The sequence below is a fragment of the Gopherus evgoodei genome, chromosome 3 (assembly GCF_007399415.2).
Source record: "Gopherus evgoodei ecotype Sinaloan lineage chromosome 3, rGopEvg1_v1.p, whole genome shotgun sequence".
NCBI lineage: Eukaryota > Metazoa > Chordata > Testudines > Testudinidae > Gopherus > Gopherus evgoodei.
Genome location: NC_044324.1, coordinates 214,743,270 through 214,759,736, shown reverse-complemented (window position 1 = coordinate 214,759,736; position 16,467 = coordinate 214,743,270). Strand labels below are relative to the sequence as shown.

At 42.7% G+C, this 16,467-nt stretch overlaps 1 protein-coding gene across 1 annotated transcript in view; it reads left to right on the top strand.

The window, feature by feature from the left end:
- Positions 1 to 16,467, top strand: part of PLCB4 (phospholipase C beta 4) — a 319,181-nt gene that overhangs the window by 232,818 nt on the left and 69,896 nt on the right. The window contains 7 exon segments of the mRNA XM_030558019.1: positions 4,283 to 4,373; positions 5,333 to 5,428; positions 9,213 to 9,313; positions 11,199 to 11,234; positions 14,532 to 14,673; positions 15,352 to 15,436; positions 15,667 to 15,791. Coding sequence (XP_030413879.1) covers positions 4,283 to 4,373; positions 5,333 to 5,428; positions 9,213 to 9,313; positions 11,199 to 11,234; positions 14,532 to 14,673; positions 15,352 to 15,436; positions 15,667 to 15,791 — 676 coding nt within the window.

The following is a 16,467-nucleotide window of genomic DNA, read 5'->3' as shown; positions in this document are numbered from 1 at the left end:
AGTTCAAAAGGAACCATTGACATCTACAATTTGTTCCTCAGAAAGAACAATCAACAGATAAAATGAATGGTTTTTGCAAAGCAGCGGGCAGGCCCAGGAAGAGCATATGTAGACCCTAGAACAGTGGTTCTCAAACTGTGGGTCAGGACCCCAAAGTGGGTCACCACCACATTTTAATGGAGTCGCCAGGGCTGGCTTAGACTTGCTGGGTCCCAGGGCTTCAGCGCTCAGGGCCAAAGTCGAAACTCGAGGGCTTCTGGGCTCAGGTTACAGGCCCCCTGCCTGGAGCTGAAGCCCTTGGGCAGCGTGGCTTGGGTGTCAGACTTCGGTCCCCCCTCCTGGGGTTGTGTATTAATTTTTGTTGTCAGAAAGGGATCGCAGTGCAATGAAGTTTGAGAACCCCTGCCCTAAAAAATAGGTTAGGCCAAGGTTGAATATTGGTAGGCCATGCCTGTTAAGAATGCTCCAGCATCTGCTATATTGAATGTCAGAGGTGAACAGTTGCTATCAGCTGCACCATGCTGCTGAGGGGAAATGAAGCCTGATTGTACTGACGTCTAGTGAAGTTAAAACATATTCACTGCTGGTCACAGTTGATGATAACCTAGACTTCACTTTACCCTTATTGTACATGTTGAGATTGTGGTACATCAGAGGTGGGCAAACTATGGCCCGCAGGATTGTCCTGCCCAGACCCTGAGCTCTCAACTGGGGAGGCTAGGCCCTGGCCCCTTCCCCACTGTCCCCCCGCCCCTGCAGCTGTGCCACCGCACGGGTAGCGCTCTGGGTGGCGGGGTTGCGCGTTCCTGCTGAGCAGCGCGGCAGCATGTCTGGCTCCGGCCAGGCAGCGTGGCTGCCAGACATGCTGCTCTGAGCCCAGGGGGTTGAATAAGGAGCAGGGGGTGCCAGGGGGCAGTCAGGGACAGGGGGCAGGGGGCGGTTGGATGGGGTGGAGATTCTAGGGGGCGGACAGGGGATGGGGGTGGTTGGATAAGTGTGGAAGTCCTGGGGGGGGCCTGTCGGGGTGGGGGTGTCGATAGGGGTCAAGAGATGGGGAACGGGGGCGTTGGATAGGCGTGGGGTCTTGGGGGGCCTGTCGGGGGCAGGGATGTGGATAAGGGTCAGAGCAGTCAGGGGACTGGGAGCAGGGGGGTTGGATAGGGGATGGGTCCTGGGGGCAGTTAAGGGCAGGGGGTCCCAGGATGGGGAGGTTAAGGGACAAGGAGCAGGTGGGGTTGGATGGGGTGGAGGTTCTGGGGGGCGGACAGGGGATGGGGGGGTTGGATAAGCATGGGAGTCCCGGGGGGGGGGGCCTGTCAAGGGCCAGGGAAGTGGATGGGGTTAGGGGATGGGGAACGGGGGGGGTTTGGTAGGCAGGAGGTTCCGGGGGGCTTGTCAGGGGGCAGGGATGTGGATAAGGGTCAGAGCAGTCAGGGGACTGGAAGCAGGTAGGTTGTATAGGTGGTGGAGTCCTGGGGACAGTTAGGGGCAGGGGGTCCCGGGAGGGGGTGGTTAGGGGACGAGGATTGAGGGAGTTGGATGGGTCAGGGGTTCTGAGGGGGTCAGTCGGGGTGGGAAGAGGGAGGGGTTGGATAGAGGGCAGGGGTCCCGGGAGGGGACGGTCAGGGGACAAGGATAGGGGGGGTTGGATGGGTCGAGGGGTCTGAGGCGAGCAGTCAGGGGGTGCGAAGAGGGAGGGGTCAGATAGCGGTCGGGGGCCAGGCTGTATGGGGAGGCACAGCCTTCCCTACCCGGCCCTCCATACAGTTTTACAACCCCGGTGTGGCCCTCGGGCCAAAAAGTTTGCCCACCCCTGTTGTACATGGTTCCCTTGCTGGAATTGAATGATTGAGTTCACTTAATTATAATGGAAAAGTGAATATTATCTTGGAAGGGTGTTGCATCAATTGTTGTTGGTTCCACATGCTGTTTGTCACCTTTGTTTGCTTCTCTTTGTATTTGGGAATCAGGATGTGTTGGGTTGACAGTGGCTTCCCTCAGAGGCTGTTGATGCTGGTCCTGCACAGTGACCGAGCTGACCAAATGATGATTATTATTTTATGTGGTGGTTGAATACCTAGACACTCCACCCACTCCAGAGAGATCTGCCTCCCGGTTCTAGGATTCCTTACTAGCCCTGGCTATATCTTCCAGTCCTAACTCACTTCTACCTCAATGTACCCCTTGTCCTTTTCAGCTGTGATCCTGGGTAACAGATTCTTCCCCTACCACCCAAATCTGTACTCCTATGTGTGTGCTGAAGCTTGTACCATGGGATCCTGTCCTATGCTCTGCCCACCTCAGAGGGAGAGTGATGGGCCAACAGATGGTATTCCTCTCCCTTCCCAGTATGGAGCAAGTCATTTAATGATATTTAGCACATATGTAGCATTTGGCATTTGATACTGTCCGCAAACATCAAAGATGATCCTACAAACCCTTACTGGCAGGTATAGTCCTTATCACCTGGCTAAGGACTACTCGCATAGATAAATCTTTGCAGGACTGTGCACTGGTTGCTGGAACCTCACAATACGGTGGTGAGTTAAGCTGGATACATATTATTAGTCACATTTAGCAAATTAGGAAATTGATACTAGGGAACTGAGGTTAAGTGACTAGCCAAAAATTACACATGAAGTCAATGTCCGAGTTGATACTCCAGTCTCCTGACTTGACTGTTGCCAAGGTAGTGTGGTCCTGTGGATATGGCAGTGGACTAGGAATCAGGAGAGCTAGGTTTTGCTCCTGCCTATGCTAGTGATCTGTGGCATTATCTCTGCCACTTTGTTGCTCTTTCTCTGCCTCAGTTTCCCCTCCCACTCTGTGTCTTGTCTATTTAGATTGTAATTTCTCCAGAGAAAGGACTCCTTTTCTATTTATTGTACAGTGCTCAGATGAAAAAATGCTTTATTTTAAATCTATGTAACCTATTCCTGCCTTGTTTTCTCCATCTGTAAAGTGAGGATGATGATACTTTCCTGCCACACTTGTGCATTGTGTTAATTAATTTTTGTGAAATGTTTTGTGGTCATCAAAAAATGAGTATTTTGTAAAATATTATTACTGATTAATTTTTGAAGTATTTTTCTTCTGGATGGTAGTCAGGCAGCACACCCATTCTGCCACTTATGAAAGCTATGAGCAGCAAAGAGAAAATAGTAGAGCAGAATTCAGTTTTCAGATGATTTGATAAATATTAACAGCAGTCTTACCAGTGGAGGGATACATTTTTTATCAGCCTGTTCTCTTTTTCAGAATTTAGCAAACCTTAATGTGAGGTGGAAATAATAGATGTCTAAACGTGTTTTGCTAAAAGGGGCAAGAGCAGTGATTTAAACAAGACTGCAAGATAGGTAAACAAAATTAAAGGACTGCACATTAGCTGTGCTTTTAACTCCAGAATGTGGCTAACTTAAGATCGGGAGGCTATCAAACATCGTCCTTCAAAGTAATCTGATAATACTGAACAGAACAGAGCAAAAAAGAGGGAGATTCGTACCTGAACACACACAGATCGTTAAAGAGCTGATATGAACCTTTTATTTTTAATATGTTATTGATGCTACAGAAAATCCTGAGCAGAAGAAGAAATGAATGACTTTTTCAGTGTCCTTGCCTTCCTGTTGATATTTTAATGTAACTGTTGTTTTTATTCTGATGTATTCAGAGCTTTTTGTGTGTGGCTCATTACAGGAATATGAGACAATAAGGAGTTTATAATATACAGGCCAAATGATCCCATCAGCTTCCATGAGCAGAGAGGGATGGGATCCTGTGCTTCCCATTTGGAGGGTGGGGATGGCCGCAGAAGAAGTGGAAGTCCTCCCTTTAGGTTATAGTCTCCATCTTGCCCTGACTGCACAACAGCCCTTCCGTGGTTCTGCTTAGTCAGGGCTTGTCTCAACTACCGGGGTAAGTCGACCATAGTTACTCTACGCCCGCTACTTGAATAGGTCTAGGTCGACTTACTGTGGTGTCTTCACTGCACAGTGTCAACGGTAGGTGCTCTCCCGTCAACTTACTTTAATCTTTTCAGGGAGCTGGAGTACCGGGGTTGACCGGAGAGCGCTCTGCCATTGATTTAGTGGGTCTTCACTAGACCCAGTAAATCGACCCCAGCTACAACGATTGCAGCAGCGTCGATTTCCCCGTAGTGAAGACCAGCCCTCAGTGTCCTGGTCCTAAAGTCATAATCCAGCCCAGAATGTGTGGTCAGAGAGGTTAAATGAGAATATCATTGCAAATCATGCTCAATAAGCCTTTGTCTCCATTTTTATAGCTTGAACCAGGAAGACCCTTACCGTCCCCTAATGATCTCAAAAGAAAGATACTCATAAAAAACAAGAGGCTGAAACCTGAAGTGGAAAAAAGTAAGTAAAGTTCACTGAACCTTTAAATTTAATACGAAATTATGCACTTTAGATAACTGAATAATGTTTTATCAAACTTTCCAAAATTACGAATATACTGTATATTCACTATGCATGACATTTTGTTTTCACTTGTGTTTCATATCAGTGGCAAAGTTTTGCCCTCTGTATAAATGTGTAGAGATTATAAATATGTATAACTTGAAATGGAATTCTGGGTCCTAATCTGTGCTATCCACGCTGAAATGTAACATAGATGGAATCTGTTGTAGAGAAGGTGTGCTGTCATCGTTGTGTTTTCCATACTTGCCAGGGTAAACTAAAACTGAAATGGAATTTCAAATGACTCTTCTTTTCTTGCCAATTCTGGTATTCTTCTGCTGTGCATGAATCATGATGTTGAGGTATTCATGGCTCTTACGATAGCCATACTGATTGGCCCTGGACCTTCTCCCACTGAAGACAGTGGCTAAACTCCCATTGACTTTAGGATTGGCTCATATGGTGCAACTTACAAGCACAATTCAGAAATAACATAAGAGTCCTGCGCTATATTGAGGTAAAATTCCCATTCCAATATGGAATGTATCAGGCTGTGAACGTTATCAGACATCTGTTACCCAGGACTTGCCCACGGCAGTAATATATTTGATCCAAAGGCTCTTGAGGTCACTGGAAAGATGCCCCTGATCACTTTTTTTTTGATCCAGCACTGGTAATAACTTTTTTATCAAACTATCCCTAACAACAGTGGGTCTGAAGTCCTTTTGTAGCAGACCTGACCCTAACTGGTACTGAGCACCCACCACTCCTGTTAAATTCAAGCCCCTGTCAGAATCAGGCCCTAGTTATTTAGCATTTTCTTCATGTAATTTGAGTTAAAATATTTAATTTTGGGTACGAGCCATTCGTTACATGGCTAACGTTTATTTTCTCTCTGTTTTTTATTTTTTAAATAGAACAGCTTGAGGCACTGAAAAGTATGATGGAGGCTGGGGAAACAGCTGCTCCTGTCAATATCCTAGAGGATGATAATGAAGAAGAAATAGAAAGTGGTGAGGATTTAATAAGCTATGCTTCTCGGGAGTTGCTTGCATGCTGGAAAAGGAGGGATGAGTACATATAGACATTTGCTACTGAACCTCAGTAGAAGCCTTTTAATATAACTGCTTCACTTTAACCTGCCGTATCCTCACAACCGCTGTCTTTATAGGCTTCCCACTTGTAACATAAACTCATAAGTACGTTTTTTGGTTAGATTTTAAATAGTGACTCTGTGAACTTGAAGCCCACGTAAAATTAAAGAAATGAAAACGTTACAAAGCAAATTAGACCATTAGCAAAAGAAGTTGCATTAACCCTTTCAGGTCTCACTTTCGTTGCATCTGCTGTGCTGCTGTTGCCCTTGGAACATGGTTCTGCTTTTGATCCCATTTTATTTTGTTGATTTGTTTCTTTGCAATTTATCTCCGGGATAACCCTTTGAGATATCTGGGATGAGGGATTGCATACAGGGGAGGATAACACAACAGCAAAAATACACCGGGGAAAAGCAGAGGTTAAAAGTGCTGCAGAAGAAGAAAAGCAGAATGGAGTTCTGAAGATATATGTATTGCAGTTGCATCTGCATCGATGGTCAAGTCACGTGTGTTAGTCTAAGCAGTTGAGAGAAGAGCATTGTGCAAAGTCCAGGAGGAAACCACAGAGCCCTTGCCAGTGAACGCAGTCTGCAGGAATGTGACCTACATGTTTTATTTGGCCTCAGTGTCAAAGGGGGGAGTCACAAAGACCCTACTTATTGCCATTAACAGCCCATCTGATCACCCTCCATCTGAAGTGATTGAGCTTTACCTATAGAAGTTATGGAAAGTCAAACCAGGGTGCTGGACTATTATATCTGTTACGAGAAAAGCATTGATTGCGTTTCAATATTGTTCCTTCTATCTGCTTCACCACCTGAAGGTGATATCACGAATTGTCCAAACAGGGTACCTTGAGCTAAAACAATGGGTCAGTGGATTAAACATATCTTTAAAGGGAGGGAAGGCGGGGCAGCAGGAGCAGGGGGAGATAGAAATGGTAGACTAGGATCTGCAACATTTTTATACAATTATGGGAGCTGATTTGTGCTTCTTCCTCAGGTAAATTATGCATTCTAAACAAAAAATCCTGCCAGTATCCCTTGAAACTGCTAGTTTAATTTTTCAATTCATTATAAACACTGCAAAAGAAGCTATTTCTTCCATGTGCTGAACTTTAATCTTTTCTAACGTATTGGTTTTTAATTTGTCCATCTATGTATTAATATCTCTCTTCACACATACAGTATGTTGCCAGTGCAGTCAGGAAATGCTTTGGATCCACGTCATTCCTGGCTGGCGAAGGCCAGTGGGGGAAACACTGGGCCCATTGCTTATGGGATCGTCATTGCCTCTCTTAGAGAGGGCAAACTGCCTGTTGCTTTGAAGGAAGCAGTAGTGCAGCCTTTGGTCGTGTGTTCATTGTTGGATGCTGGCAGTCTAGCTAATCATTGATGAGTATTGAATCTTCTTGGGCACATTTAGTGGAGATGGATGTGGTAAGACAATTTTCACAGTATCTAGATGCTGCTGATTTCCTCGAACCTGTCAGTCTGGATAGAGAGTTGTCTTTAACAAAGAGACTGCATTGGTCATGCTTGTCAGTGGTCTCCTTCTAGTGGTAGATGAAGACTAGGTCATTGTCTACACCACCGCTTAAGTTGATGTAAGTTATGTCGCTCAGGGGTGTAAAACACCCTCCCTTCTGAGCAACATAACTGACTTAGGGTGGTGTAGACAGCATGTTATGTCAGCAGGATACGCTTTCCCATTAACGTAGCTTCCGTCCCTCATTGAGGTGAGAGAACTCTCCCATTGACTTATCACGTCTTCACCAGACCCACTAAATCGAAACCGCTGCGTTGATCACAGCGGCACCATTTTAGCCCTGTAGTGAAGACAAGCCCTAGGTGTTCATGCTGGTATTCTTAAACCTATCGGCTGTCTTCATTACCATAGATCACAGGATGGTGTTGATTTGCCTGCAGACTCTGGTGGGAGTAGAGGCCACTGCTCTTCACTGGTTCTGTTCCTTTCTCTTGGAGAGATTTCAATGGGTAGCTGTGGGCAATTGCTCCTCTTGCAAAGCTCTCAAAAGCGAGTTGCTGTAAAGTGCCATTCTGTCACCTGGTCTGTTCAACCTGTATCTGGGGCTGATTGGAGGGTTAGCAACAAGGCGTTAGTAGCATACTGAAGACAATGCACCCAACACTCAACAGTGTGTGTCTGTCTCATCCAACTTAAACAATGTGGTTCAGTGCCTCAGCCCATGTCTAGCTGAGTTTGGAACATGGATCAAAGTGAGCTGGTTGAAGTTCAGCCCAGACAAGACTGAGGCAATGAGTCTGCCAGGGAAAGCATCCGGAGGAGATGGCAGAGGTAATATCTGCCTCTTACGCTGAGGCAGTACTTCTGCCATTAGTTACTTGTGTTTGCAACTCAGAAGTGATTCTAGATCATCAGCTGCTGTGTGACATTCATATTACAGCAGTGACCCAATCAACTTTTACCATCTGCACCTGGCTAGGAGGCTGCAAACCTCTCCTTTTGGATGTGGACCTTGGTGTTATCTTTTTTTGTTACCTCACGATTGGACTGTTGCAGTGCAGTCTACACAGGGCTGTACCTTTAAATCATTTGGAGACTGAAGGTGGTGCAGAGCATGGTGGCTCACTTATTCAGCGGGGCATTGTGTGGGGAGTTTCTGACATCAGGATCTGCACTGGCTGCCTGTTGGTCTCTAGGTTGAGTTTATGGTGTTGGATTATGACCACCTGTAAAGTCCTAAATGTCCTAGGACTGGCCCATGTGAGGGACCATCTCTCTCCCCATGCCACAGCTGCCTTCAGCAAAATGCTTGCGCTAGACTCCCCTTGTTATAAAAGAGAAGGGCTGGTTGTCCATGCATTCTCTGTGAGTGGTCAGGAGTCTGAAACTTGCTCCCTCACTCGGTCTGAAGTATCCCAGATCTGGTGACTTGCCAGCCGTGCTGCAAAAGACACCTGTTCAGCAGGGTTTTGGAGTGGGCTGAGGGTGTTTCCTAGATGACGAAGGGGTGGAAAGAATGTTCTGTAACTGGCTGGCTGGGATCCTGTTAAATGACTACTGTAATGCTGCTGGGATTTTACTATATTAGTAATTATGTGTTAGGGCACCTAGAGGCTTGGATAGGCATCTTTTTTAATTATTTTAATCTAAATAGATAAATACATTTTAAAATAGTCTGTACATAAGAGACCATATTGGATCCTTTGAAGCCACTAACAGTTTGTTAAAGTAAATGAAAGAGATCCATGTATAAAAGAGAATGTATAAAAGGAAGGAGAATGGGTGTAGGCATATGAGAACTCAGGTAGTGGCACCAAAACTTTTGAATTTATATTTAAAGAGCCCCGGCTTCATTTCATTTTTGTTACCCCAGGTACATGATTTTTACATTTTCCTATGACAAATTCATGAATTTTCCAAGAATATGCTAAACTGATCTCTCAGTATCTACGTCTTAGCCACAGGTTTATTCTTACACACCATTTTACTGAATGGGGGTTAGTATTTACTAGATAAAAGCTAGTAAACCAAGGAATCTGAGGTACTTATTTTAAACACTCACTACTTGTTGGAAATCTTTCTACCTCCTTAGTTTTACTCGCTTTAGAAAATGAGCCAATTCACAGTGGTGTGATGGTTTTTGAACTGGTTCCACAAAATATCTGCTGCTATGTTTTTCACGCCCATTTCCTTCCTTTTCATTATTGCGTAGCTGAGCAAGAAGAAGAAGCCCATCCAGAATTAAAATTTGGAACTGAGCTTTCTGCAGATGACTTGAGTCAAAAAGAAGCTGTTGCCAATAGCGTCAAAAAGGTAGGTTTGCTTCTGACATATGTTCATGTTGGAAGATTTTTCCATGGAGATGGCTGGGAAAGACCTTTCATTTTGCGGAAGGATCACACTATATGTTAGTTATAGGAGAAAATACAGTCTGAATCACACAGGGATTTTTCTAGCAGAACAGCTGACACTTAAATTCATGGTGATATAAAATTTAACAAGCCAAAACCTGCTGTGCTTATTCAAGCAAAACTCCTATTGTAGCAAATGGGAGCTATACCTGGGAAATCATTGTGCACAGACTACAGGATATGGCCAAAAATTGTTAGACACGGCTGCAAACAGTTTCCTGCCTACGTAGCAGTACCTGGCTGTGAACTGTGTGTCACAATTTAAGAACCATACTATAGGGTGAATATCAGCTTCGTTGCTCCTGTACTACTCCTGGTGTGGCCTCAGCCCATTCCTTATCTCAGAGACTTCTTCAGTTATTTTTGTGCCAGGCTCTCTAAACAGTAGCACCCACTACCACTTGCTGTGCATTTATGAAACAGTGAAATAGATCAGGTAGTAGGAAAATATCCCCAGTTGAAGAGGATAGCACTGGGATCTCAGCAGGTGGAGTGGGCACAAGGGCTATTCTTCCACTGGTGCTTATCATAGAATATTAGGGTGGGAAGAGACCTCAGGAGGTCATCTAGTCCAACCTCCGGCTCAAAGCAGGACCAACCCCAATTAAATCATCCCAGTCAGGGCTCCGTCAAGCCGGGCCTTAAAAACCTCTAAGGATGGAGATTCCACCACCTTATCATATGGTTTGACATTCTGTACTTGGTAAGCGAACATTACTTGGTATATCACTTGTCCATAATTAGATACAGTACAGTGGAATTGAAAATTAAGCTATGCTGGCTCCCAAGGCACCAGAGCCTGCTTGCCACTGAGGTACTGTAGCATTCTCCTCTGTCACTGAAGCATTCTAGCCTTCTCTCCTGCATGGCTTGCTGTGGCTCTTGTTTGATATAGAAATACTGACTGGTGAAGTTCTCCTTGCTGTACAAACTGCCTTTCGCAACCTGTCTCTCAACAGCAGTATCAGAAGTCATCAGCACTGCCTGCTTGCTTTGTCTTTGATTCAGCATCCTTGCTTCTTCAGGACCTTTTACGGAGCTTCCGAATGACCTGCAGATTTTCCTTCTCTGCTGAAGGGCTGTTTTGCTTATTGAACTAGCAGGCCCCCAACTGCCCTGTTGGTTACTCCGAGTGGTCAGCCATCCTCTGCATGAGCCCCACTTTGCTCCCTCATTGATCTATGGCTTGGCAGTAAATTGTAATTCTCTCTGTACATACATTGAGAGCCAAGTCACTATTTTCCTGTCTAAGGTTCTCAGTGGTAGCAGCTTATAATTGAAGGAAGAAGGCACAGTGAATGGAACTCTAGTGGCAAGTAACCTTGCAGTCTCTTGGGGCAGATAGCAGCATTCATCCACATTTGGACATTTTCAGCATGTAGCACAGAGCAGCTGCAATCCTTGTATCTTCAGATGCCCTCAAAGTCTAGACACCCTGCATATAGGATGGCAAATGATCTTTCATGTGGTCGCACTCTCACTCAATCTCTCCCCATGAGCTTTTGGCCATTCTCCACATGATACTACAACTAGGTTCGGACTTAACTGCCTGATGTCCTCCTTCCTATTACCATTACTTGAAGCTGTATCGTTCCACCCCTTTTGTATATGAATTTGAAAGATACTGCAAACCTTTGAGAGTTAAATGACAGATGAACCATATAATCAATTGGAAGGGGATATACTTTTTGCCAAATTCATTAATCATTTGAGGGTTTTCTTTTATAACTAGAAGTGTTTCATATTGCAGTTTCTTTGGGTAATGTGTATATATATTTTTTCCTTAGGCTCTGGAAGATTCTGAACAAGAAAACAGTAAAAAGGTGACACATAGGATGTTTTGTAGTTTCTATTATATTTCTTTATATATAAACATTTTTATCTACAATACATTCATAATTGTATAACTATTTTACACTCTATTTCTTTGCACCTTATGGCTCTTTTCTCCTTGTAATGATGGCCAATAGATTGCAGTTCCATCTCCCCCACTCCCCCTATTCACAGGATTTTGGGGGAAATCAGTGGGATAATACTAATGGGGGACAAACAGGGATGCATGACCTGCCCTCACTTAGAAATATCTGATCCCAGTAGAAACTACTACACCCCAATCTCATGTGCCTGGGAACGTGATTCCTTAAAACGGATTGACAGAAATCACGCCAACTTTTTTCCAGCTCCCTTCATCCTGCTCCACTTTATTTATCTCTTTCTCTGTTTTTTCTTTTTCCTCCTTTTTCTTTCCCTTGGGATTTGTGCATTTATCTTCCTCCAAGAATATCTTCTGTTAGTCTCACTCACTCCCTTCCTCCCTCCTCCTACTTGTCTCCATGCATTTCTTCCTTTCTATCATTTAAAGCCGTTCCCGGCCACTTTATTTCAGTCTCCTCTGCTTTTTAGGGGGGTTCTGCTTCTTTTCTTGAGATGCGGGTCTACAGGGATCCTGATTTTTTTCATCCTTAACTCACTCCAGCACTCTACAAGGGCCACGTGTTGTGGTAACCATTCCTTCAGCTCAGGGGGGATGCTGTAAGTGGTATCCCATCCTCTTACTCCCAAATCCTACAATCCTGTTTTAAAAGCCTAGATCCAGTGCTGTGGATATTGCAATGAGAGTCAGACCTTTTAGTCTACAGATTATGTATAAATGAATATATTAAAGTTAATAATCAGTAGATTGCCTTGGAACATCTTCAGCTAGGAGGACTCTTGTGTCATTAGAGTATTGTATGGTTATAGTCCTGGGGCCCTGTTCTTCTGTAGTAGGATACAAACTCTCATTGATTTCCATCCCACTGCATTTTTTCATTTATACACTTTAGGACCAAGATTGTGAAAAGTGATTAGTGATTTTGAGTGGCCAGCTTTGGACCCCTTGAAAGGACCTGATTTTCAGAGGATAGGTGCTCATCATTTGCTGAAAATCAGGGTTCCTTAAAATGTCTCAGATTGGCCTCCCACAAATTGAGACATCCAAAATTACCAGTCAAGTCTGAAAAATTATGTCCTACAGACCTAAAGAGGTTTGTTTTAATTTGTAGTCAGCAGACTGGTAAAAATTAACCTGATAACAAAAAATGCATGATGTTAGAGTCATATTCTGCACTGCTACAGAATGTCAGTATTAGTGTTTTACGTATCAAGAGCTCAATCTTGCAAGCCCCTTTGCATGTGGAACACTCATTGACTTTCCCATGGACCACTTGTGGAAGCAGGCCTTGTTAACAACGTTAAAATAAAGTATTGGTTTTGTTATACAGACCATGGAAAATATAATTTAAATGTGAACTGCAAACCAGACAATATGAGCTTCACCATGGTCAAACAACTCCCTCAGGCAATCAGTAACTGGCAGGTAATGCCCTTCCTTGTCAGCCTAAGAGGTTGTCTACACTGCAGAGACAACCTATGCCAATGGGAGAGGATCTCCTATTGGTGTGGGTACTCCACCTCTCCAACAGGTGGTAGCTGGGTCGCTGGTGGAATTCTTCCATCAACCTAATGCCATCTACATTGGCAGTTAGGTTGGCTTAACTACGTCGCTCAGAGATGTGGATTTTTCACACCCCTGAGAAACATAGTTAATTCAGCCTAATTTTTTCATGCAGACTGGTACTCAATGTTTCAAGGCTAGATTGTGCCCTCCAGCTATGTAGTTGCATGAGGCAGTAAGAGGAGAACAAGCACCACCTTCTTCCTCCTTAGGCTCTTCTGTATGGCTGTGTTAGCCTTACCAGACTGTGGCATAAAGTAGTGTCATTCTATTTATTTCTTTAAATATGTGTCAGCATCATAATTCAGGTCACAAGTGTATGGCATAATATTGGCAAACAGATTTGCTCTTCCTTCTCTTTCCCCTGAAATTAATGATCGGTAGTTGGGGTACAGTAGTTGGGGTACAGTAAGTTACGTTGCATCTGTAACAACACTAAAGAATGACAGATGCTCCTTGCTTAAAAATGATTTTGAAATATTTATAGTTATTCATGGTTTCCTGGTATAATAGAAAAATATTTTGTAACAGAGCAATATTGCGTTCTGAACATGAAAAGCTGTATTACAATTCTGATGTATTTTAAGATATACTGTGACAGCATGCGTAGGGTTAAATTCCCTTCTACTTTGTTCTTCTTGACACAGTAGGTCACTTGAGAATATTGATAGGCCTTACCAGGGCTACAGATTACAAGAAAAGGTCCCACTCTGGTATTCTTTATAGAGCCTTTATAAAGAGACTCTTGGGTAGTCAGGGATAGTGAAGGAAAGTGGTTGGCAGAACAGAATGAGCCAAGAAAATGAACAGGAAGATGCCACTGGATATCAGTATGGGTGATTTTTCTTTTCTTTGTGTAGTGTGACAGAGGCCTCTTCTAGTCTACAAAATATTTTATTTCGACCCATGTTGCTATGTATTTGGGCAGTGTAATCACATAAGAAATTACTCGTGTTGCAAGTCTCTGCAGATTAGGTAACTCTAAGAAGATTTTGCAACTTTTTCTGTATGCATGGTGGATGTTTATGCACAGGACAGAAATAAATTTATATCACTGTCTACAGCCAAGCACAGTGCACTGTGCCCCCTCTTGTTTCTCCACAGCTTTGTCAGTTTCATGGAGCAACACTTGTCTGATCAAATTCTGATCCCCAAATTCCCTTATTTCAGTCTTGGTCGTGTCCACAAAAACTATCAATGGCACTCATTTGAGTTTTGATGATGCCAAAGATCCACTTGATAGCAGCCTCAAAAGTCCCCCCTCTTACGTAATTGGTATTAAAAAGATCAGGCTTCTGTTTGATAAGACAGGGTCTTATCCCCCAGCATTGTTCAGTCCACTTTGATTTTTTTAAATCAATATCCTGGATTCTAATGTTGTTTGACTAACATCTTATAATTAGGAGTCTGTTCTGCCATCAAACCTCATGCATGATGCCCATTAACATTGAGTGTTCTGCATATATCAATAACAGAATAGACCCTAACTGCAGCATTGAGGTTCCAACTTTTTTGTGTCATTATGTGTCTGTTTTAACTTCTGGAGGTACAGGCATCATTTTTTACGTTTCCAACAAGTGCAAAAAAATGTGTTTCATGGATATACTTTTAAATGTGCTTTCAGGGTATAGTAACTGTTGAAGATGAACAAGCATGGATGGCCTCTTACAAATATGTGGGTGCTACAACCAATATACATCCATATTTATCAACAATGATCAACTATGCTCAGCCCGTAAAGTTTCAAGGTTTCCATGTAGCAGAAGGTAACATAAAAGGTTGAATGAAACAACAGTATTTGTCTTCTTACTTCTACTTAGTTTTGTGTAATAATTCTTATATCCAATTTGCTATTTTTATAATCGGTTTAAAATTTTTGTTGTAGTTTAGGAAACTCCATTTGTATGGTATTTACAGAACACTTACCTGGAATATAGAATTAACCTGTTATTCCATTTGTCATCCACAGGGAGGCACTGAATTATTAGGAGTATGTTAAGTTAACATATTGTACCTCATTGCAAAGAATAGATCATGTACTGTAGACCGACTGCTTTTTTCTCTTTCAGTAACGTAGGATAAATGTGATTGTTAAAGGTCAACAGTTTGCTTATTGACATATATTTAATAGCCTGAAACATGTACCATATTACTTTATAGTATCTAGTTATACCACTCTTGCTCTTTACGTAATTGCAGTGTTTTCATAAATATAAAAGCCAAGTTTTGATGGCTCACAAGAATGGTCTTACAGAGAAGAGAATGACAAATAAGAAAACATCCATTAAGATTATTTCAAATGTAATTTGGTTCTGTAAAATGGCAGGTAGTGGAAAAACAGAGATTTATGTTACTGCATTGCACAGTATTTATTGCATGGTTTTGTATTTTGCTCCATTTTATACTCAATATTTTAAAATAGATTTTACTTCTTATTGTTCTAGAACGCAATATTCATTACAATATGTCCTCTTTTAATGAATCAGTTGGACTAGGGTATTTGAAGACGCATGCAATTGAATTTGTGAAGTATCCTTCTATTAAAAGTAGTATACCGCATATCAGTTCAGTTTTTGGTTAGCCAATAAACATCTGTCCTGCATATAAGAATCATTTAGTTCTAGTTTTACAATATATTGTCCATGCGGGAGCATGGAAAATAAGATACAGCATATAAGAAATAATAATGGTATGAGTAAAGTAAATGATCTTAAGTCTCTATGTTGTTTTTATTTTGTTTTCCTTAACGTGTTACATAGTTATAATAAACGACAAATGAGTCGAATATATCCCAAGGGAGGCCGAGTGGATTCCAGTAATTACATGCCTCAAATTTTCTGGAACGCTGGCTGCCAGATGGTCTCGCTGAACTTTCAGACCCCAGGTAGGCAGTGATGTCCAGTGCACTTAAATCCCGGAGAAAGGCTTGGGCAGGAACACTCAAACAGATGCCACAGACTTCCTCCTGGCATTTTTTGAGGAAGCAGACATATGGCTAAACAGTATGATGATGTGTGTGGAATCATGGAAGCATAAGACAAGGAAGAATTGTTTTGAAAAATGTATGGAAGAAAATTGTCTCTTTTTTTATTTGCAAAATTAATTAGCAAGACATTTTAGGCTCTCAAATAAATGTAATAGTGATACAATTTTTACTTATAAAATAATCACCCATTTCACAAAAGCCCTATCTTTGCAACAACCAAATGCACAGCTTCCATAGAGAACATTACATTGGAAGAACACACCAGATAAGGTAGTAAATAATAATAATTACATGTCAGCTATATTTCTAGACCAGTTAGCAATTACTGGCAAATCTCATTGTTAGCACTGGGAAATGGGATAGGACTGCGAGCCACTTAGGCTGGTGACAGGCAGACAGCTTGAGAGTTTACATGGCTCTCTCCTATGATGAGGGATAGCTGGTTTACCCTTTTGGCGGGGGAAAAACATATAATTATTTGGTTTTGCACTGAACCAAAAAACATATTTGGCTGTACATGCCAGACCAATTCTTCCATTGTCATCTTCTAACCTAAAGGGCTATTGTTCTTATT